The sequence below is a fragment of the Oreochromis niloticus genome, linkage group LG9 (genome assembly GCF_001858045.2).
Source record: "Oreochromis niloticus isolate F11D_XX linkage group LG9, O_niloticus_UMD_NMBU, whole genome shotgun sequence".
Classification (NCBI taxonomy): domain Eukaryota; kingdom Metazoa; phylum Chordata; class Actinopteri; order Cichliformes; family Cichlidae; genus Oreochromis; species Oreochromis niloticus.
In genome coordinates, this window is record NC_031974.2 from 21,560,773 (window position 1) to 21,583,195 (window position 22,423).

Below are 22,423 nucleotides of genomic sequence, written 5' to 3' on the forward strand. Positions count from 1 at the left end.
CTGCAGTGGACTTCCTGCGTGCCTTTTATCACCGTTGTCACATTTTGTAGCGTTTTCTCGTTGTTGCTGTTTAGCATTTAACCCCCCCTAATTTTCAAGTGCACATGAGGCTCGTTTAAACGCAAAGTCAGTCCCACCTTCCACAGCCCCTTCTCCTTTGCGAGCACTTTCACCCAGTAACTCGAGATGAGATGCTCAAATTATAGACCTCGAGCTCCCTGCAAGAGTTGGGGGAGGCGGAGTTAAGACCGGACAGCGGCACCGAGGAGCTACTTCGACGTGATTCCTCTTGGAAAAGGAGGCAGAGCGGGGTTATAGGAGGAGGATCTGACCGACGTCGGATTATCAGAGATTAGCAGACTGGCAGTGCCGCAGCAGTGCCCGGAGGACAGGTGAGTATGTCGGTGCTGTTACTAGCTGCTTTGCCTCGAGTCCGGCATGCTTCATGCTGTGAGCTGCATGCAAAGGAGCTCAGTTCGCATCGGTTTAAGCTGTGCATATGTCTCAGGTGCAGAAAAACTTCACTCTTGAAGGATTCGGGCAGAGTTTGTGAGGATTTCTGTCTCTTAATGCTGGCTGACCTGTCTGTGATATTCCTGCATGCTTCCTCTGGAATATGCATGCTACTGTCCTACTTGGTGAAGTTTGATCACGTCTGTTCGCTTCATTTTGAAGTAATAGCATGAGATCACCTCTTTCTTTTTTCTGTAAAGACATAGTGGAGTCTAGATTTGTATAAATGATCACCACATTTGTTTAAACTCATATTTCTGTTTAAACTTACATTTCTGGGGCTTTACCGTGCATAAAGCGTCACCTTGCACAGTAGTGTGGACTAAGTTCAAGTGGATATCAAGGTTAGTGTAGTTACTAATCGTAGACTTACAAAAAAGTTACAGTTAACTGAAATTATTTTGTGAACTTTTACAACTACGAAAAAGACAATTTAGAAAAATAGACAGATAACATGCATAGTTTTAGTTAGTTTGGTCAAAGTTTTGTTACAGCTTTGCTGATGTGGCATTGATGGACATATTTCTAGAGACTGGGTGTCTATAAGACAGCTGCCTTAAAAAAAGAAGAAGTTTGTGTTTATTGTAATACCCTTACTGATTTTCACAAATCTTTACTCAGACATACAATAATAATTAAAAAGAGTAAAACTAAGATGGAACTAATACAAACTAAACCGAAACATGGAAATCCACTCTGGAAACTAACTGAAACTAAACTGATTTAAAAGCAAAAAGTCAAAAATGAGATAAATATTTAACACTAATTAGAAAATGTGAAACTATAGTAACTTTGGTAGCCATGCATGAACTTTGCAGACTCGATGCATTAGCGGTGCACTATGAGAGAGGAATGCATGTGTTGTCTCTGCAGTCTGGAGTCATATAAACAAAGAAAACCCTGGAGGTCTAGCAGAGAGGAGGAAAGTGAGTGAAGGAGTGAGTATGGTGGCTGCTGGCTTAAAAATAAGAAGGTGGTGTTTTTTAAATGAGAAATGATCCTCCTCCTTCCCTTTAGAGGTTCCTTAGTTGCTCCTGTATCAGCACAGTGCTGAATGAGTAATCTTACCTTCCACCTTCTCGTTTTTTTTTTTTCTTAGTGATAGACTTGGGAGCGACACTTTATTTTCTTCACTATGGCTGAGACTAAGGGGAAATTTGACTTTGCCATCGACCGGGGTGGCACCTTCACCGATGTGTTTGCCCGGCTGCCCGATGGTCGTGAGAGAGTCCTGAAGCTGCTGTCCCGGGACCCCCAGAACTACAAAGATGCTCCCACTGAGGGGATCCGCAGAGTCTTAGAGGAGGTAATGTTGCGCTGTCCACCTTCAGCTAAGGAGATGTCAGGTTTATTGCTGTTATAATGGCTGTCAATTCAGTTTTTATAGATTATTAATAAGCATGTACCACAAAAAGCAGAATAGGCGGCTCAATGTGGAGTCATTATGTAATACTGAGCAACACCACATTCATATCCATACATTATCTGTAGGGATAGCTGTATATGATGCTGATGTTTGCATTTCTTGACAGGAAACAGGGAAGGCGTATCCCCGCGATCAGCCTGTAGACACTTCTCTGATTGGCTGGATCAGAATGGGAACTACAGTAGCAACCAACGCGCTGCTGGAGAGGGAGGGAGAAAGGACGGCGCTCCTGGTCACAAAGGGATTCAAGGACTTGCTGCACATTGGCACTCAGGCCAGGCCAAAGCTGTTTGACTTGGTCTGTTTTCTCAGCCTGTGCCAGTGATTGTACTGCATGTGGTGCTCATTAGTAGTGTGAGGCACGGCTTGTGTCTCAGTAAGGTTTAGTTATTATCTCATTGTGCTGAGGCTTGTGGCAAGTACTGGAGTTTGCCCTGAGCCAGCTGTAGAGTTAAGACATTAAGTGGTCGCTTATCTGTAAAGCTCAGGTTACAGATCAATAAACTGTGGCTTACTGTACTGTACATAGATTTTTTTTTTTCTTTAACCTTTAAGGTCAGCAGAACACACCAACTAAACCTGATAAGCTTTTGCACCATAACAGTCTGAAGCCTTAGCTGGTAAAAGAAGTTACTGTTATTGTTTATCACTCTCTTGTATTCTGGCTTCCCAGTATGTGCGCTTTGAGCTGCCATAACTTGTGTTTGCACGTGTGTAACAGGAGGTCGCGATGCCTGACGTCCTGTACGAGGAGGTGATCGAGGTGGACGAGCGAGTCGTCCTCAGGCAAGATGGTTGTCAGCTGCCCAGAAAAGATCCCGAACGGATTGTCACAGGTGCGAGGGGCAGTTGTGCGCTCCCTTTACTGCTAATTTCTTCTGCCGTGTTAGCAGTATGTGGCTTCAGGTTTTTAATCCATCCAGAATTGCTCCATCACATTGGCCTAATATTATACCTTTTAAACATTAGCAGGTTATCAGTATCAGTGTGAGCCTTTAGCTAAAGCATTGTTGTCACTCCCAAAGATCTAATTTCCACATTTGTAAAGTAAACTGATGACTTTTTGGGCTCAGTCACTGGTTTTATGCTATATTGTAAATTATGGCCATTACTGGAGTCAGAAAGGAGAATCCTCCAGGTATATGCTCATGTCCTGTTTCAGTACGCTTCATAAACTGCACTTCACTGGCCAGTGGGAATGTGGAACGGTGGGTACGCCCATCTTTCACACTGTCTGTGCCACTCCACAAAGCGTCGTGTGGTGCCTGTACAAACTGTGGAATCTTATCAGTCTAAACAGGCTGAATAATCATGAGGTTATTTAATCCAGTAATTCAGCTACCTTGACTTTCTTGAAAAACTGACAGCTATAACAAGCTAACAAGCCCTAAATAGCCCATTATTTATACAATAATAACACATTTGCCTAACAAGCAAAACAATGGTTCAAGTGTATTTAGTGCAAAATGCAAAGCTGGCCATGGCAACACATCTAATCTGTGGAAACACCTGGATAAAGCACAAGGATTTTATTTTGGCGTTGTGTGTAAATATTTTAAATATATAACAAAATATTTCAGGTGAGAGTTATGTTTTGAATTTATTTTTTCAGAGTGAGGAAAGTATTGAAAATAAGTTCTGTTGGCTATTGGTTCAAACATAGAAGCCTTAACTGACATAATTTCAGTTAATCCCACTAATCCCTTTGTGTGTCTTTCCCAGGCAGTACTGGGGATTCTCTTGAGCTGTGGAAGGAGTTAGACCTGGAGCAAGTAGAAAAGGACCTGAGAGGAGTTTTGTCCCGTGGTATCACCAGTCTGGCTGTCCTTCTTCTGCACTCATACACGTCAGTATTACAGCTTCTTTAATATTTACTCACAATCCTGATCTGCTCTCTTGTCCTCTCCCAGTATCTTGTGTTCCTTCCTTCATCATCCTTCTGCATAGTTATACAATTCCCACGCTGTCTCTCCGTGTTTTTGTGGAAGTATGTCAGTAGTGCGGTGTCCAGCAGCCTGTTTCTAGTATGAGTTGTGGTTTAATGGGTAGAAGTTCAAGTTAGCATCAACCCCACCCTCAGCTTCCCACTTATTGTGTCTCCTGCTCTTTGAAATTGTTTCCTTTCCTTCTCTCCCCTCTCTCTCTCTTTTAATCTTGTTTAATCACTAACTCTGAAAGCCCAGAGTTAGTGTTCTTTGCTTTAAGAAGAAGGTGATCAATGGACACTGAAGTGATAAGACAAACACATTATACTGCAGAACAAATTACGTAAGAGTTTAATGTTTCACTTGCTTTCTAGGATTACGTCAGGTCTCTTTCTCTCTGTGCTTCAGATGGTCCGAGCATGAGAAAGCAGTGGGCTCTCTGGCTCGTCGCTTGGGCTTCAGCCAGGTGTCTCTTTCTAGTGAGGTCATGCCGATGGTGCGGGCGGTGCCTCGAGGATATACAGTCTGCGCCGACGCCTACCTCACACCCAAAATTCACCAGTATCTAAAAGGTTTCACCTCGGGCTTCAAAGATGGCCTGAAGGTTTGTTTTCCTCGCGCATCAGTCGGTATGTTTGAGGGGTTGACAATATGCAGAACTGCCTTGTATGCATAAGTACTTTTCCTCTCAGTTAGACACTCTCCCACCACCCCTTTAAGTACCACCAGAGACAAACAGCAGCTCTCAACCACACAACTCACATACCGGTATAAATTTGTAGTTAACCGCACCTTTAAACTAGTCTGAAAACATAAACCTCTCATGTCTGTGTGTCTTCAGGATGTAGATGTCTTGTTCATGCAGTCAGATGGAGGCTTGACTCCCATGGAGCAGTTCTGCGGTTCACGGGCTATTCTATCCGGCCCAGCGGGAGGTGTGGTGGGATACGCCATCACCTCCTACAGCCAGATGGAGAAAAAGCCTGTGATTGGCTTTGACATGGGCGGTGAGTGTATGTGGGAGCAAAGGAGACAACTGAGCATCTTCTTGATATTGTCTTGAAGTCTTTTTGTGTGATCTTCATACAGTTTGTTGTCTTCCATGTGCCACATTCAGGATTTGATATTTCAGATCCTTTGGAGTAAAGTTACGCTTCTCTTTTAAAAATTTTTATCTTTAGCTTTTCGTGCCTACATGCTCTCGTTTGTTGTTGTCTGCAGGAACCTCCACAGATGTGAGTCGGTATGCAGGCCAGTATGAGCATGTGTTTGAGGCTACCACAGCTGGAGTCACCCTGCAAGCACCTCAGCTGGACATCAACACCGTGGCTGCAGGCGGAGGATCGCGACTGTTTTTCAGGCGAGTTTGCACAAATTGTGTAACTGATGGTGGTACTAGCTCCATATTTGCAGGCAATCCTCTATAATACCAGTATAATGTGATGATGTGGTAATTGTGATATTACCCATTCTGACTTTGATTGTTTTATGGTTTATTTATTTTCTTATTTAATGACTATTCTCTGTGTTTCTCTTCTTTCTAACCCTACCAGATCCGGGATGTTTGTAGTTGGACCAGAGTCTGCAGGAGCACATCCAGGACCAGCCTGCTACAGAAAAGGTAACAGCTTCTCCGTTATTCATGTTCTACTGTTGCCAACTTCTCTCGCTGTTTTTCTTTCTTTTTTTCTTTCTTTCTTTTTCAATCTAGTGAATCATTAATTGTGCAGTTTCAGCTCGTTTTTCCCATCCATTCTTTAAATCATTATACTGAGTCCAGCACCCACTGGCACGGAGCTTGTTCTCCTGTCCTGTTCCCGAGGTTAATCATCCGATTTATGCGTCAGAAGGCTGGAAATTGGCACGTCCAAAGTTGAGATGATATAACACAAGCTCGCCTCATAGTTCCCAGTCAGAACTGTAAAGTGTGTTAACAAAAAGAAATCCGAGTCTTCTTTGTTGTTGTTCCCTGTAGACTCAATGGTTAGCATTAAGCTTCATTTCAGATACCATCATCCTCAGTGCCAAGTAAAGCATTGAACGCTAAAGCTGACTCAAAACTCAGAACAATGGGGTTATTGAAAAACAGACCGAGACCTGATTCCCTGTCGGGTGCTGTGGTATTTTCCCAGGTGGACCTCTGACTGTGACAGATGCTAACTTAGCCCTGGGTCGTCTCATCCCTTCCTTCTTCCCAAAGATCTTTGGGCCCAAAGAGAATGAGCCTTTGTCCCTGGAAGAGACCACAAAGCATTTCCACCAACTCACTGAAGAGATCAATGTCTTCCTGTCTTCAAACCAATCACAGGCACGGCTATTTACTGGACTACTGTGTGGAGAAAGTTCAAATATTTATGATGATATTAGGTTTAAATACTCTTTGCTTTCATTTGAAGGCTGATGCTAATGGGGCCAACCACTCACACAGCAGCCAATCAGAGATGAGCATGGAAGAGGTTGCCATGGGATTCATTCGTGTCGCCAATGAGGCAATGTGCCGGCCAATCAGAGCTCTCACACAGGTATGTTTGGTATTAAACTGCATTTTCTATATTTCAGCATAAAAAAATCATCTTGTTGTTCTCTCTCCCACTCATCTCCCACCTGCTCCACTCTTGCAGGCCAAAGGCCACGATACATCTCAGCATGTGCTGGCGTGTTTCGGGGGGGCAGGCGGTCAACATGCTTGTGCGATTGCCCGCTCTCTTGGAATGAAGACTGTCTTTATACATAAGTAAGGCTTCTAGATTCTGTTTCACTAGAGGTGAAAGACAGCTGAGAGCCACGGAGTGAACGGTTGCCTGTCTTTGTGATTTGCAGGTACAGCGGCGTGCTGTCAGCGTACGGTCTGGCTCTAGCAGATGTGGTGGAGGAGGTGCAGGAGCCGTGCTCTCTGCAGTACGAGCCGGCGTCCTTCAGTGAGCTCGATCAAAGGGTGGAGCAGCTGTCCAAACGCTGCCGCGATACACTCTGTGCGCGAGGCTTCACCAGGTCAGAAACCACAAAACAATACATGGGCTGGGCTCAAAATGAGCTGATATATAAAATTCTTAAATCCAATAAAGTGAAGTATGAATATGTGTGAAACAAATACAGGTGACTATAAAAGTGTCAGTCCATTCAATTCCATTATGCAGAATTTAAAGGATGATTGTTAAGGAGGCACCAACTCTTTTAAAGATTTATAAGCAAATAATAAAATGAAAAAGACACTTTGTGGCCTTGCTTACATTTGAATGTGAATGTTAAGAAGTCATGTTTGTTGAACAATCATAGCTGCTAGACTAAAGTAGTCTTGTTTCTCTTGTTTGTCCGCTTCAGCGGTCAGATAACCACCGAGGTTTTCCTCCACATGCGTTACGAGGGCACGGACTGCGCTCTCATGGTTACCGCTGCCGGATACCCCAGCAACGCCCGGTCCTGTAGAGCCGGAGACTTCCGCAGTGCCTTCACCAAACGGTTTGCTCCTCTTCTCATTACCCATTCATGTCCCGAGCTTCTGGCTGCTACATGTTTTCGCTTTCAGAGGGCTAAATCACTGCTGCGTACACTTTGTTTATATTTTTGGCTGTTGTTGTTAATCTTCTTTTATCTTTAGGAGAAAAATTTGCATGACATTTGTACACAGTACTCGTGATTTCTTACTTCTTCTCTTAACTCTTTTTTTTTTCTTCGTCTTATTACAGTTATCTGAAGGAGTTCGGGTTCACCATCCCAGACAGACCCATCGTGGTGGATGACATCAGAGTGAGGGGTTGTGGGAAATCTGGTATTACATCAGTTTACAAAGCAGAAATGGGACACAGACAGGCCAAACCAGCCACGGTAAATGGAGTCACTTACCGGGTACCACATATATCACTTATCAGACATGATCACACGCAGGCAGTCTCACCAAGGCCTGAAGGAAAAACGATCAAACCTGGGCCACTGCATGGTCACCGGCTCAAGCTGTGACCACGCCTGAGTTTTTAAAAGCTGAAAAAAGGGCTTTAATAAAATAAAAGTGGTTACCAGCAGGTGAACATAAAGAACCATCAGGCAGAATGGGAGAAGTGGGAGATGCCAACACTCTCTTTCCCTCTGTTTAGTGCATGAGGCACTAAACAGAGGGAACCGAGTGCACACTGTAGACAGATGATTCCATCATTGTAATATTGATGTTTTACCTAAACTTGTGGGCACAGTTCTCTCATGTCACTCTGTTTCTGCTCCTCTCTGCAGATAACCAAGTGCTACTTTGAGGGCGGTTACCTCGACACCAGTGTGTATCTATGGGAGGAGCTGCCGTGTGGTCACAGCATCCAGGGACCAGCCATCATCATTGACAAAAACAGGCAGGCATTTGCTTTTTGCTGACAACTACCAAATTAAACATATCTAAATGTTTTTTATTCTTTATGGTCTCCTTTGTGCATTTTCTGAACTCAGGACATTAAAATCTATTTAAATTAAGCAAATTAAACCTTTGATTTATCAGTTGAGGTTCTTGTTTCAGCGATTTTTACTTCTGTGGATGTGGCTTTTAATTTCCTGTGCTGATTTTGAAATGTGTTGTACTTCGTACATGATTTGCTCCTGTTTCCTCCATCAGCACCATCCTGGTGGAGCCCTGCTGTGAGGCTCGTCTGACAGAAGGTGGTGACGTTTGCATGACAGTAGGCTCAGACCCTCACTGTGCCCTCGGCACTGAGCTCAACACAGTGCAGCTCTCCATCTTTTCCCATCGCTTCATGAGCATCGCGGGTATGCCAGGATGCAAAATCAGATGTGAATGAGGAAGAAGGTTGTTGAAGAGCATGAACTTCCTGTTTACCTCTTCTGTCTTCCCCTACAGAGCAGATGGGCAGAGTTCTGCAAAGAACTTCCATCTCCACGAACATCAAGGAGCGACTCGACTTCTCCTGTGCTGTGTTTGGACCGGATGGAGGTCTGGTGTCCAACGCGCCTCACATCCCCGTCCACCTGGGAGCCATGCAAGAGACTGTCCAGTACCAGGTGAGGCATGAACAGTCCAGCCATGTGTGAGTGAGTTTTTCTTAGTGTGGCCATACACATAGAGTGACAAAAGGATGGTGTTTTTTTTTCTTCTGTGAGCAGCTCAGATCACTTGGGAATAAGCTCAAAGAAGGGGATGTGATTTTGAGTAACCACCCATGTGCTGGGGGCAGCCATCTCCCAGACCTCACAGTGATCACACCGGTCAGTCCACCAAGCTTTTCAACACTATTTCTTCCCTCAAATTCTTCTTCTATTCTTTCCTCATTGTCTTCTTTCTTTCTCATTCAGGTGTTTAGAAAAGGAGTGAGCAGCCCTGTGTTCTTTGTGGCCAGCAGGGGGCACCACGCCGACATCGGTGGCATCACTCCAGGCTCCATGCCACCCCATTCCACTTCCCTTCAGCAGGAGGGTGCTGTCTTCACTTCCTTTAAGCTTGTCACTGGTGGGGTCTTCCAGGAAGAAGGTAAGTGAGGAAGAGACGAGCCAGGACCTGAATGTGATCCACTACTGAAAGAGAGAGCATAGAAAATCAAGAGATGACACTTAACTTAAGATAAAGAGTCATTCTTTGGCACTTAAAGGACTCTTTGTTTTTAAAATTACTAGTAAAAAATAGGTTTTTTTTATTGCTCTGTTGACAATTTTTTTAAAACAAAAGGAAACACGCAAGAAATGTTGTAAAATGTCTGTTTTGAATCTGACAGTTCAAATTTCTGACTGACATTAACTGACTGACTAACCTACTTTTTTTTTTTTAGCATTCATTTTGGTTTCTATACCCCTTACTTCTTCTCCCATCTCTCTGTATCAGCTGTAACTGAAGCTCTGATGGCTCCAGCCCAATACCCAGGCTGCTCTGGGACTCGAAATCTCCATGACAACCTGTCAGACCTGCGGGCTCAGGTGGCGGCCAATCAGAGAGGGAGCCAGCTGGTGGGGGAGCTGATTGACAGTTATGGACTTGCTGTGGTTCAGGCCTACATGGGATACATCCAGGTAAACTATTGCTACAAGCGGAAATTTAAAAAAGAAAAATTAGATTTTTTGCCCCTCAAAAGGTTGATGAGTTCAAATCTCAGTGACCTTGACCTGAAGCACAGAGGTCAAGATTTCTCAGAATCTTGTGAATGCAATAACTTGAGAAGAAGGCGATGAGGGGTAGCACTGGTGGCCGCAAGTATTCTCATTTCTGAAAAGTCTGGGCTATGAGGGTGTTGTAAAGCCTCTGTGCATTTTAGAGCAACGCAGAACTGGCAGTGAGGGACATGCTGAGAGACTTTGCACGGCGACGGCGGCAGGAGACGGGCTCCTTGGAGGTGGAGTCAGAGGATTTCATGGACGACGGAACACCAATCAGACTGCGGGTTCAGATTAATGAAGAAGAGGTGAGGAGGAATCGTAACACAGCATATTTATTAGTTTGCAAAGCCAGGATATAAACCGCTCTTCAAGAAGGACTGTGATTGGTTAAATCCTCCTTCTTTACAGGGCAGTGCGGTGTTTGACTTCACAGGGACAGGAACAGAGGTGTGGGGGAACTGCAACGCTCCACGGGCCATCACCCTGTCTGCTCTTATCTACTGCCTGCGCTGCATGGTTGGACAGGACATCCCCCTCAATCAGGTAAAAATCCAGCTGTAGGAGCTCCTGGCTGACTTTGAATAACTCACGGTTTGAATGTTGGTTGCAATTTTTGGGGGCGGGGGCCTATTGTGATCATTCGGGCTGCTTTTTTGACCACCTTTCTTTTCCCACGTTTAGGGTTGCCTCGCACCCATCAATGTCATCATCCCTCCTGGGTCCATCCTCCAGCCTTCCCAGAATGCAGCTGTGGTTGGAGGAAATGTGCTCACATCCCAGAGAGTGGTTGATGTGATTTTTAAGGCGTTTGAGGTGTGCGCGGCCTCACAGGTAAATGATATTCCAAAATGTGTTTGCAAAAATGCATGTTTCTACTGTGCAGCTTGACTGATGAAGCATACATTTAATGGACTGATAGCTATATACCGCTTTTCCACTGTTGTGTGTTTCCCACCTGTAGAGTAAACAGCTTGGTGATATGGTGTGAAACGTAATGCATTGGCATTCAACTGACTAGTTAATGGTGTTTTGTGTATTTCGCTCCTTCCATTAGGGCTGTATGAACAACATTTCATTTGGAAGTGAGAAAATTGGTTATTATGAGACAGTTGCTGGAGGAGCTGGGGCAGGGCCGGGGTGGAACGGGCGGAGTGGAGTCCATACTCACATGACAAACACCCGCATCACTGACCCAGAGATTCTCGAGAAGAGGTGGGATATAAGTTGACGATTTGTGTCGTGTAATGATATCATTTCTGTTATTCACCTGAATGCTGTCTGTGTCCTTCTGGTGTTCAGGTATCCAGTGGTTTTAGAGCAGTTCTCTCTACGGCCCGGCTCGGGGGGTGCAGGGAAATACCGCGGTGGAGACGGTGTGATTCGTAAACTTCTGTTCAGGAACAAGGTTGTTCTGTCAGTACTGACAGAGAGGCGATCCACTCGCCCCTATGGCCTCCGGGGTAAATTCTCAATATCAAAGCCTGATGACAGTCCCAATGTCCTCAACAATTAAGAAAAAGTCTAAATGCACACATTTTCCTTACTTAATCTTAAAAAGTTTAATCTTTTGTTGGTGGTCAGGGGGAGATGATGGTGTAGCAGGGTTGAACCTCCTCCACAGAGCTAAAGGCAGAGTCCTCAACCTGGGAGCCAAAACCAGTGTCAGCCTTGAGCCCGGGGTAAGACTGTGCTGTGCACGTGTGAAGCACTGTCGTGCTTTAGTGTACATATAATGAACACTACACAAAAAAAATGCCAGTCTAGTATAACTATATACAAGATGGGTGTAGCATCCAAGTCTGAAAACAACAGAAAGTTGAAGCCAGCGGCCATCAGTGGGCTCTGGTTGCAAAAAGCAATCTGAATGTATATCTGAGGTGTCTTGAATTATTGATTTCTATAGGAAAATGAGCCTACTTCCTGTTTACTGTAAACTCATTAAAAATACATTTGTCTCAATTTTTATTTTTATTAGTTTTCAGATTATTTTGGGGTAATTTTTGCCTTCATTAGATACCTGAGCAGGGAAGATAGACAGACAAGAAAGTGGGGAGAAAGAAGGGGGAAGACACTCAGCAAAGGCTGAGACTCAAATCTAGGCCACTACACTCCAACCGTGCAGCTTATGGTCGGCCACAGCATGATCAGTTTGTTTACAAAAAAAGGTTGAATTTAGATAAAAGTGGCAGAACTGAAACAGGTTAAACTTAAGGACATGGCTTTATTGTGGTTGAAAAACCATCGATTATTATCATGGTGGCAACATCAATCGTTTTGGTGGTTTTTAAGCCTTGAGTTTAGGAGGGTTGGCCACTTCCAAGTTAAAGGAAGTTGGACAGGAACACCCAGAGTCTAGTTTCCTCTTGGAAGTGGAAATCAAGCAGGTGGAGGGCTCGGATGGAGATGGGGAGGAAGTCGGTCGCATGAATCAGAGCCTGAAAGGCAGAATGACAGAAGAAGCTACTCGGTTCACAAAGGCCTGGAAAGAAATGACAACATGAGAAAGCAGTGCAGGCAGATAAGTGATGCATTTAAAGCCAGAACTGCCCAGCTATCTTAAATCATAATTCACTTTGATATTAAATAACAAGCTAACTTTGGTGAATGAAAAACAGGCTGATAAACAAAGAAACTGAACATCTGTCCAGTCAGAGCAGAGAGGTCAAACCTATATTACATCACAGGTCACGTACAGCCCACTTTAATGTTAAGTGGTCCAGACCAGTGAACTTTCCCTGTCTGTCACTGCACAGAAGCAACTGCACATTGAATTCTGGAGATATCTTAATATAGGAAAAACAACTGCAGTTACAACAGTATGTCGTTTTTCTACACTATGGAGACGTCTTTCAGAACGACTCATGACTTAAAAATACAGTTTAAAGTCCAGAATTTATGCCCTCCGCATTTTTTCCAAAGCAGTCCAGTGGGCTGGATTGGAGGCATGAGGGGTGTCAAACATAAGGCAGAAAGCCTTTGTTTACAACTGTAGGCTGAAGAACAAAATAACTGCGCCCACCTGTTACACCCCTAATAATGCATTACTTTGCCAGTACTTTAACATGAAATGGCAAACTGGCCATGAAGACCAAAATCATTGCTTGGGTTGCCTTAAGTAACACCTAGAGGAGCTTTGTTTTGTGGTACTTCTGCTGCTTGATCACAGCTTTTGTGTTTGTGTGTCCCCAAACAGGACATGTTCTGCCTCTACACCCCTGGAGGAGGTGGATATGGAAAAGAAGAGGAAGCAAACAATAGGCCTCAGACCAAGCGAAGGCGCTTGAATGAGACATTCCCCGAGAGGGGTAGCATCTTTGAATACAGAATGGCACAAGAGGGAGTGTGAAAAGAAGTGAGAAAAGGAGGAAGAGTTAAGACAGTTTTGTCATTGTACTGCGAAAAATATGCGAGACACATACTGAGTAAAAAGGATTTCAAGCCTACATGCAGGCTGGCAAAATTTCAGATTTTTACTTGAACACCATTAAAAGATGTTTTTTTTCCCTTTTTTTTTTTGCAGTGTCTGTGTTTAAAAGATGCAGCACAGAAAAATGTGGCGTGTTACGCAGACAGATTGTGCTTACATTTGCAGGGAAGTTGGCTAAATACTAATAACTCAGGCTGGGTCTGTCCTCACCAGACTAAATATGGCATCAAAAGGACCTTTGTAACGGACATACAGTTGTTATATATCGCATGTCCATCGCTCTGTTCTTATACTGAATCTGCTCAGTAGTTTTTATTTTTTAGTTCCATTTGATGCTTTTTCAAAAAGCATTATTTGAGACCTCAAAGAGTCTGTTTTTGTCTAATATCGATTTCAAGATGTTTTTCTTGTCCTAACAAATCAGATAAATAAACTCTATTTCTACTAAAAAGATTTTTTTTTTTTGCACCACAACACACTTATTCAGATTTACTCAAAATTTCAAATGACACGACATCCTCCAAACAGCTGGAATGAACGTGATGCACAAACTTCACTCATGAGGACAGTTTAAGCTTCGAATGCAGTGAAACTAAACTGAATTGTGATCCAGGCACGTTCAGACTCAAATTATTTGACCTGGATCGTGGATAGTTAATGAAAACAGTGGGATTAGGATGACTTCTGACATGCCACAAAAAAAATCCCAGGATTGTTGAATGTGTTGGTGCGGGGTGGGGGCATGTCCCTGTTTAAAGTGTTGTCCCCTCCTCCCATCTTGGGGTCAGGAATGATCGTGGAGCAGAGCAGGAAGGATAGTGAGGGAGTGCAGGCATGCGTATGCAGCAGATAAAGAGATAATGGTCACTGCAGGGGAGGCAGCAGGAGGCTGACGGCTGCTGGACGATTGATGCAAATCAGCTGGTTGTGTGTGTGTGTGTGTGTGTGTGTGTGTGTGTGTGTGTGTGTGTGTGGATATAGCTGTGCTAGAAACTCCCATTATGGAGGCCGTGGACTGTGGATCAAAGAAAGCTTCCTTGTTTCTGGATTACAATTCCTGTGATAAAACAATCTATTGTTGTGAGGAGGTTTCAAAGTCCCTCTCTGCTGCTGCGGCTGCTTGGCCCACTCTGTCTTTTCACCTTATCCACTGGCTTATTATCAGTATTAACTTTAAGAAAGTATTAACAATAAAATGAGAAAAACTAGATTCACAAAATACAAAGAAAAGGGGGGGGGGAGTATTTAAAGACACATAAATGTTACACTCACACTCCATCACACCAGTCAAAGCAGTCAGATGTATTGGCGAACAGCTTAAAAAAAGTCTGTTACCAAAAATACTAAAAAAACCCACAAAAAACTGTTTGCATAAATAAGAGAGAGATTGGAGAAGCTCGAAGACACATGCAAGAAAAAAATATTTCACTGCAAATCCCCAAAAGTTGATTCATTGCAAATATTTAAGTGCATTGACATTTACAGTTTTTCAATTCATACAGCTTTTTCTCATATAGCAAATAAAGTAATAATGATGACAAATTATTTCTTGGCAGTTTCAAAACACTCAAGGTCAGCTTATAGCACAAAAATAACAAAAACAATATAAAAAGATTTTAAATCCTGGAATAATATATCAATGTAAAATGCACTAAAATGATGGTTATAGTTGATACACAGATCACTGAGCTGTGATTTAAAATGTGTCAGAGTCTACTTGATGGAGGTGATGTAGCATTGAGTTCTAAAGATGAGGCCTCTGGCACTATTTTAAGTTTTAAAAACTCTGAAGTGAGGCATCAGGAGAGCGGCCGAGGCTGAGCGTGAGGTACTTAAGTGTTGTCTTTTTTTTTCTTTTTTTTTACTCCTATGCAATTTCAAGTAGGAATTTCAAGTTAATTTATTTAAATATTTCAATAATGTCATTTTTACAACCTTCACTTACATAATAATACATTCAAACGAGCCTCATCCATCAGTCATATGGTATTCGCATATGTAAATTAAGTGTAATTTGTGATGGTGTAACACTCTCAGAAGACGTTCTGCTGTTCTTTTTATTTTGAGGTGACACAAAATACCTGAGGTTAAATAGGTTGGCTTGTAGCGGACTAGTCTATTCATTTTTACACAGCTGCTTTATATATAAAGGACATCAGAAGATTTATTCACCAAATAATGATGAAAAAACAGGCTAGTCGCGTGAAGTCATGTTGACGATAACAAGCTAAGTCTTAAATCTTGCAACTTTGATTCTCAAAATACAAAAGTTCAGATTTTTTTTAAAAAAGTAACAGAAACCATCATCTAAAACCAGTGATCCTGAATATAAAGAAAACATGCTTACAAGCCACTTCATTAGGTACACCTATTCAACTGTTTAATAATACAAATCTGCTAATCACACGGCAGCAACTCTGTTCATTTATTTATGTAGACATGGTCAAGGCGACCTGCGGAACTTAGAGAGATAGTTTAATTGACTTTGATCACTTCACGGTTGTTGGTCCCAGACAGGCTGGTCTGAGTATTTTGGAAACTGCTGATTAACTGGGATTTTCCCACACAACCATCTCTAGGGTTTACACAGAGTAGTCCAAAAAAGGGGGAAATATCAAGTCAGTGGCAGGAAAGGAAAGCAACAGTTACTGAAGTAACTACTCATTACATCCAGGGTAAAATGCTGATCCTTAAAGCAGACGAGAAACGACAGAGGAGGTAAGAACAGGAAATTGAGGATACAATTTGCAAAGGATCACCAAAATTGTACAATAGACGATTGGAAAAATGTCTGATTTGATGTCTGCTGCAACATTTGGAGTTGGAATCTTGGATTAAAATAAAACAAAACTTAAAAGCATGGATCCATCCTGTCTTTTATCAACAGTTCAGGCTGGTGCTGGTCATCAAATAATGTGGATGATATTTCTTTTAGTCCCTCAGATATGAACTGAGAATCGTTTAAATGCCACAGCCTACCCATTGTCCTCAGATGACCAGGACAGTAACTAGATCTCAGTCCAACAGAGCATATTTGTGATGTAGTGGAATAGGAGATTTGCATCATGGATGTGCAGCTGACAAATCCACAACAACTGTGTGATTAGCTTCATGTCAGTATGGATAAAATCTCTGAAATGTTTCCTGCTCCTTATTGAATTGAAGGCAATTCAAAACACATTGTGGGGTCCCACCCACTGCTAATAAGGTGTACCTAGTAAAGTGGCTGCAGAGTGTAAATACACATAAATATTGCAACCAAAATACGGCATATTCATGTGAAGTTAGCAGGATTTTGCACTTAACAGCACAATTGTTATACAGCCTCACAGAACACTGAACAGCACTGTTAAAATAAACCTTTTATTTACATACCCTGTTAAAACTCCAGAACATTCTTTGGATACCTAAAACTTCTGAGCTGAACTGCTACTCAGTACTGTAAAAAGTTGTCAGAAAAATCACAGTAAAATGTCAGAAAACTAACAAAACATTCACCTGTCAAGGTAAGGAGACCTTTAAAAGCAGCTTCCTATAAAAGATGATTGTAATGCCATTAAAATAGTGCAAAAATAACCAGCAGTGCAAATTCTGCAGGAAATGATTCAGTTTGAGGAAATTTTTGGCTGTCAGGATGTGAAAAATAGTCTCCAATGTCATGACAAGCTGTCAGTTTATATCACTTGAACTGACTTCAGACTAAAACAAAGATATTATAAAAATTACACTGTCTCCAGAAATCTTTTGTTTTCTTCCCAGTACAGATTTCCTTTCCCCTTGCACACAATGACAGAAAATAACAGTAAACAAGGCCAATGCCACCATCAATAGAACCAACACAGACGTACATAAATTTCAGACTAGAAACACAATGGACTGTCCTATGCTCAGCCATCCGATTTACTAAACATGGCACAGATTTGTAAACACTACAAATGGTATCTTTTGGTATCTATCATAATCATTTAGATGTAGGCACTGATCTGTGCACCGTCGCACCATAAAGACAAAGATGCAATGTCTTCATTTACTAACCCTACAGTGTCAGTCTTTAGCTCATATTTACTGCATAGGCCTTGTAGTCCAGTTCTTCATGGCTTTGTGTAATACATTCAGTAGTCACAATAGGTAGAAAACATTTAAAAAATGATAATAAAGGTTAAAAAAAGAAGCTTGTTTATGCAAATAAAGAAACAGTGCAAACTACAGGTGCAGTGCAATGACTTGCAGTATTACACAATTTCACTGAAAGACTGAGGTAGATACTCGTTTTGTTGTACAGTTATTATAAAAGGTTTTCTTTCAGTGAAGCCATGTAATACTCCATACACTGCTTCTTTTTAAAAAAAATTGCAACATAAAAACACTGATAAAACTCTGAGTCAATCGATAACATTGTCTACAGCGAGTTTTGTTTTTTACATTTGTTGTATTTCTTGAGTTTGTGGAAGTGGCAGACAAAATGTAGTTCCTTTATGGATCTTGGTGTGCATCCAGTTGTTTATCAATGCTGTTTGGTATCCTGTTTGGGTGACAGTAATACTCAGTATTGATGGTACCGGTTGAGAGGAGCCCCATTCTGCAAAGAGTACTGACCGGGCTGCTGATGGTGTGGGTGAGAGTTTTGATTGGCTGGTACCAGCACATCAAACACACTCTTATTTGGAGGCACAGATTGCAACATGTTGTCCAGGTCCATGAGTAAAGGAGGGGCTCTCACTGAAACTTGTCTACTGGGGAGGATGGGCCAGTATGTATGGCCCAAGAAGTGACTTGGTGTCATGGGAGAGCTACCATAGCCGTAAATGGGTAGCCCGCTGTGCAGGGGCATCAGAGGACCCCCGTTGAAACGCATGCTAGGTGGGGCAACGACATTCGGGGGTGCATATTTAGCGTAGGAGGTAGGGAGCTCCCATGGAGGTGGTACAGATTCCCGTCTGGCTGATTTCTGCAGTGGTGGCCTGCAAATATCTGCCCCTGCTTCCACATCAGGAGGAACACGCTTCCCAGTTACTCCTTTCCACTCTTCATCAGATGAAGACGAGGAAGAGGAGGAGGTGGAGGCTGGGCTCGCAGAGCTTGCAGAGGCACTGCGAGCAGAGGAGGTGTAACGATGTTGCGGAGCCGGTGAAGGCCGAGCCCGAGCCACCTCACCCCAGCAGTCCCCAGAAGCCATATCTAAATCCCCTGAAGCACTGATTGGCCTCAGGCTGTGTAGCAGGGAGTCGATGGCAAAGGACGAATCCAGCTTAGGTCTGTACAAGTCGTCCTGCATTGGGAAAGAGTTTCCAGAAGATTTGGGAGGGAGCGAGGTCACAGGTTCAGGAGGTGCCTCAGACTCAGGGTTGTGTCCCTGCATGATGTAAGGAGCCAGATCCTGAGCAAAGATGGTTTCATCCTGGCGGGACACGGCCGTGTTCTGCCTCTTGAGAAGCTCCAGAGGAATGCGGCTCAGCTCCACTGCCCAGAAATTGCCTTTGCCCTGTGGCTTACCTGGGTCTTTTAATACCTACAGGGTGGAGGAAGGATGGACAGTAATATTAGTGCTTGCCTGGACAACCTAGTCTGACAGGACTGACCTAGTTTCATTAATAATTATCACAACACAAGTGATTTAAAGTGGGTTCTAGGTTTTAATAGAAAGACTCCAATGGTGTATTCCTACACTACACGAGTGTAGGGAAAAACTACAAGAGTAGGGTTTTTTTTAGTTTTAGTTTTTTCTCTGTTTAATGATCATTACGTAACATTTTACCATACAAACCTTAAGAAAGCAGTCATATGAGGAAAGGTTGTGTCGCACAGAATCTCGCCAGCCTTTGTAGTTTCCTTTGAAAAATGGAAAGAGGGTGCTGATCTCCTTGAGGATCTAAAATTTAAACAAATATCAGCATTAAATTCTGAACCAACACAGACACACCAGCATCACAGATTTTCGTTATATAGTCACTATGTTAACTGCAATCCATGCTTGCGTAAAAACAGCTCGGTGAAACTACAAATTTCAATATAGGATTTGGATTTTTATACTTATTGAACTTATAATAGAATTTTAAACAAATTGAAAATACGTTTTCCATCTGGTACAAAAAGCGAATGGAGCCCCCATTTGAAGCCTAATATTGGAATGTACTGTATATCTTATCACTGTTTCTGATACAGATCTGCGTCTGGTTCCACTGCAGTCCACCCTTATCTCAGCAAACCAAGAAGGGAACGGGTAGAAGTCACTCAAGTGTCACGACGATGTGGCTGTTTAGTGTCACTTTAGGAACTGTAAACGATCTTCTCAGACAGATTGTAGAAATTTCGCATAAAACTCTAATGGAGTCTACTCTAAATACACGACACAGTGATGGATTTGCTTCTGCTGATGCAATAAGTGACGATCATAAGCGGCACCGTGCGTAAAACACCGCGCGCATCGTCTACACACAAATGCCAAACTCCGGCAGCATTTACACAGTTAACACATAAAAGCATTAGTTTTATCATTACCTCAGCTAACGTCAGCTTCTTCTCTGGAGACCTCTGGATGACCATAGCGATCATTGCAAGATAGGAATACGGAGGTTTTGGGTACCTCTGGTAGTTCTTTTTCTTCCCACTGCCGGCATTTCTTTTCTCCCGTTCACTTTTCCACATGTCCTGCGTTTCATCCTGCTTAAACTGTCCATCTTGATCATTCGGGTTGAAAGATCCAGGCGGTTCCTCTTTAGCCATGAATCCTGTGGCGCCGGTGAGGTGTCCGGGGCGCTCCGTTGGTTCCTCCGAGCGCGGCAGCTGCTGGGGAGGCATCGGATCCGAGAGGTAAGGCCAGTGTTGGGCTGGTGAGCTCCACGGCGCTACGCCGCTGGGAGGAAAACTCTGCTGCTCATTTCTGTGGAAGTCAAGTTGATGGTCGAGAAGTTCTCCTAGGTGGGATGAAGCGATCGGTGCCAAGAGACTCTGCCCCGGCCAATGCTTTGTCATGCTGATCAGTCAGGGGAGGAATATCGCTCTGCACGTAGAGGGGGAGGAGGTCAAAGAGTCGGTCCTTAACTTCTGGCAGACTGCTGGCTCCAGGCTGACTCTATTTGAAGAGCAAACAATTAACAGTTTCATGTAAATCCCGCTGCGTAATCGGGGGGGTGAATGATGCGTTATCTGAAAGCAGAATGACTGATCGGCCCTGGGGGCTGGGCTGGGTCTGTGTGCGAAGAAGGGAGAGAAAGAGAGGGCCAAACTGTAAACCACCCATACGATACCTTATCAACACGCCGACATGCAACGTAGTGATTCCGCAACTACTTTAGAAAACTCTGCTTACAAGATTCTTGCTTGGAGACTTTAAGTGTTTGGGGAACACATCTACATTAATACAAGTCTGGCTTTACACAATTACACATTTTAGGCTTACCGTACACTTTTTAAATTATTTGTCTATTTAATTTTAATATCACTAAAGCTTTTACTTGGGCTTAGACGTGAAAGGTAAAACTTGTGGGGGTAGGGTGGGTACAAGTAATTTCGATTTAACCTCGGATGCAATCAACAATTATAGATGAGCAATATACACAAGAGAGGGCTAATATACAAACACTAAAGATGCCCCTTTCAGTACTTCATTTATTTATTAATTATTAAATAAGCAATTTAGCCTTCACTGCCTACTGAATTCTTTTAGATATTTTTTTTAATTGTGAGAAACTAAAATCAAATTAGCCAAATTGTGTATTTGATTTGGCTCTTAATCCAGAGGAGAAACTATTCCCATGAAAGCTATTCCAAAAAAAAGAAGAAAAGCATAAACTACGCTGATCAGCTGATTAGTAGGTGCAGTATATTTGAAGTCATCATTGTTTTGTGTTGTTTGATAACGCGCTGCAGTCGACGGGGGTGTTTTTCCACAGTGGGGTCTCCCTGGGAGTGTTGAGCATGCCATTCAGCGCTGAAAAGACTATTTTCGGGTATGCGCCTCTTTTGTTCAACTTAACGTAGTGCTAATGTTGAAACTCTTGCTTCCCAGCAAGACAGTGAAAACAAGCTGGATTAGAAGGAACCCCATCGGGAAGCTGGAGACTTTTCCATCCCAAGAAAAAGAGAAGCTGCTTAGCATGTGAGGAAATACGGGGGGTTTCAACACCATTTGTGGGGTTTCTGGCGCTTACAAGCTGCTAAGTGTTGTAGTTGGGTCGAACATTCACACCTTAAACAGGGGCAATCACGTACACCCCCAGCTGCTGGAAAATGCCTCAACATCTCCCTCAAGCAGAAAATTTTTTTATTAACAAGTCAACCAAAGAATCAACTTTAGGATCCATCATGTGACAAAGCGTGAACTTTGGCACGGGATTGTAAAGAGTTTCGCACTAACGCGCAGATTAAAGTTGATTTGATCCAACAGTTGTGTCACCTGAAAGTTACAGAAACAGCAGAGCTGGAAACAACTCCGTTTTCCTGCAATTAAAATCCATTTACTTTCAACAGGCGCTACTGGGCGTTTTCACATTGACCCCCACTCACATCACACCACTCCACAAGTTAACCTTACATGTCCAGGCAACAAAGCTGATGGCGCTCTTTTAATCAGGTTGCTGTAAAAATTAAAATAAAAAAGGACGCTCTGATAGTTTTTGCTTTGTTTCAAATAAACAATTCGCCCGTGTGACAAACTTACCGCACAAATGTGTAATTTCTGCAGGAATACGCAAAAATATTTGAATGAGTTTGTTTGTTTTTCTAGGTCAGATGGCATTCCTAAACACGGTGAACATCAAATCTCCGTTGCACACCTGCTTCAAATTGGGTCAGTATTTTTCTTCCACTGTCGGTGATATTCTCTTTAGGTTTATCCCCCCCTAGCGGTTTCACTCAAAACCCACAGAAGTACTAACTTCATGGAAGAATTAAAATTAAGCAACATTAAATAAGATTCATAAATATGTGGAATTTAAATTCCTCATATCTCTTTCTATTTGAGAGATTCGGAGACAATTAAACAGGTATAAGAATGATTCACAGCCTAAGAGTCTCAAACAAAAAATCAGATTAAAAATGGAAAACCTCTGT

At 42.8% G+C, this 22,423-nt stretch overlaps 2 protein-coding genes across 6 annotated transcripts; one reads left to right on the top strand and one right to left on the bottom strand.

Moving 5' to 3' along the window:
• Positions 1–5: 5 nt before the first annotated feature.
• oplah (5-oxoprolinase, ATP-hydrolysing) lies at positions 6–13,823 on the top strand. Of its 4 annotated transcripts, none has more exons than XM_019363187.2 (29): positions 6–392; positions 1,387–1,451; positions 1,613–1,819; positions 2,046–2,237; positions 2,661–2,775; positions 3,662–3,785; positions 4,273–4,468; positions 4,706–4,871; positions 5,086–5,224; positions 5,418–5,485; positions 5,997–6,172; positions 6,261–6,386; positions 6,486–6,598; positions 6,685–6,855; positions 7,186–7,323; positions 7,551–7,689; positions 8,089–8,201; positions 8,459–8,610; positions 8,702–8,862; positions 8,965–9,066; positions 9,154–9,328; positions 9,677–9,861; positions 10,104–10,250; positions 10,354–10,488; positions 10,627–10,776; positions 11,000–11,157; positions 11,245–11,405; positions 11,527–11,624; positions 13,139–13,823. In XM_019363187.2, exons 3-29 carry the CDS (start codon positions 1,649–1,651, stop codon positions 13,289–13,291), a joined length of 3,924 nt encoding a protein of 1,307 aa, XP_019218732.1. In that variant the 5' UTR covers positions 6–392; positions 1,387–1,451; positions 1,613–1,648; the 3' UTR covers positions 13,292–13,823. The 4 variants fall into 4 exon arrangements, with proteins under 4 accessions (XP_019218732.1, XP_019218733.1, XP_003443541.1 ...); XM_019363188.2 differs by having other exon boundaries at positions 1,387–1,439; XM_003443493.5 differs by lacking the exon at positions 1,387–1,451.
• Positions 13,824–16,716: 2,893 nt separating this feature from the next.
• Positions 16,717–22,160, bottom strand: foxh1 (forkhead box H1). 2 transcript variants are annotated; one of them, XM_003443494.5, is made up of 4 exons: positions 22,032–22,160; positions 19,871–20,444; positions 19,137–19,241; positions 16,717–18,881 (listed from the first exon to the last, which is right to left on the bottom strand). In XM_003443494.5, exons 2-4 carry the CDS (start codon positions 20,342–20,344, stop codon positions 17,916–17,918), a joined length of 1,545 nt encoding a protein of 514 aa, XP_003443542.1. In that variant the 5' UTR covers positions 20,345–20,444; positions 22,032–22,160; the 3' UTR covers positions 16,717–17,915. The 2 variants fall into 2 exon arrangements, with proteins under 2 accessions (XP_003443542.1, XP_025766124.1); XM_025910339.1 differs by having other exon boundaries at positions 19,871–20,561.
• Positions 22,161–22,423: the final 263 nt, after the last annotated feature.

Bases quoted from the DNA above. Each gene is read 5' to 3' on its own strand.
- oplah (XM_019363187.2), top strand. From the start codon at position 1,649: ATGGCTGAGACTAAGGGGAAATTTGACTTTGCCATCGACCGGGGTGGC. The intron at 10,251-10,353 runs GTGAGGAGGAAT...CCTTCTTTACAG, and splicing joins TTCAGATTAATGAAGAAGAG to GGCAGTGCGGTGTTTGACTT. The intron at 11,625-13,138 runs GTAAGACTGTGC...GTCCCCAAACAG, and splicing joins GTGTCAGCCTTGAGCCCGGG to GACATGTTCTGCCTCTACAC.
- foxh1 (XM_003443494.5), bottom strand. From the start codon at position 20,344: ATGACAAAGCATTGGCCGGGGCAGAGTCTCTTGGCACCGATCGCTTCA. The intron at 19,242-19,870 runs GTAATGATAAAA...TTTAAATTTTAG, and splicing joins AGAAGCTGACGTTAGCTGAG to ATCCTCAAGGAGATCAGCAC. The intron at 18,882-19,136 runs GTTTGTATGGTA...TCCACCCTGTAG, and splicing joins CATATGACTGCTTTCTTAAG to GTATTAAAAGACCCAGGTAA.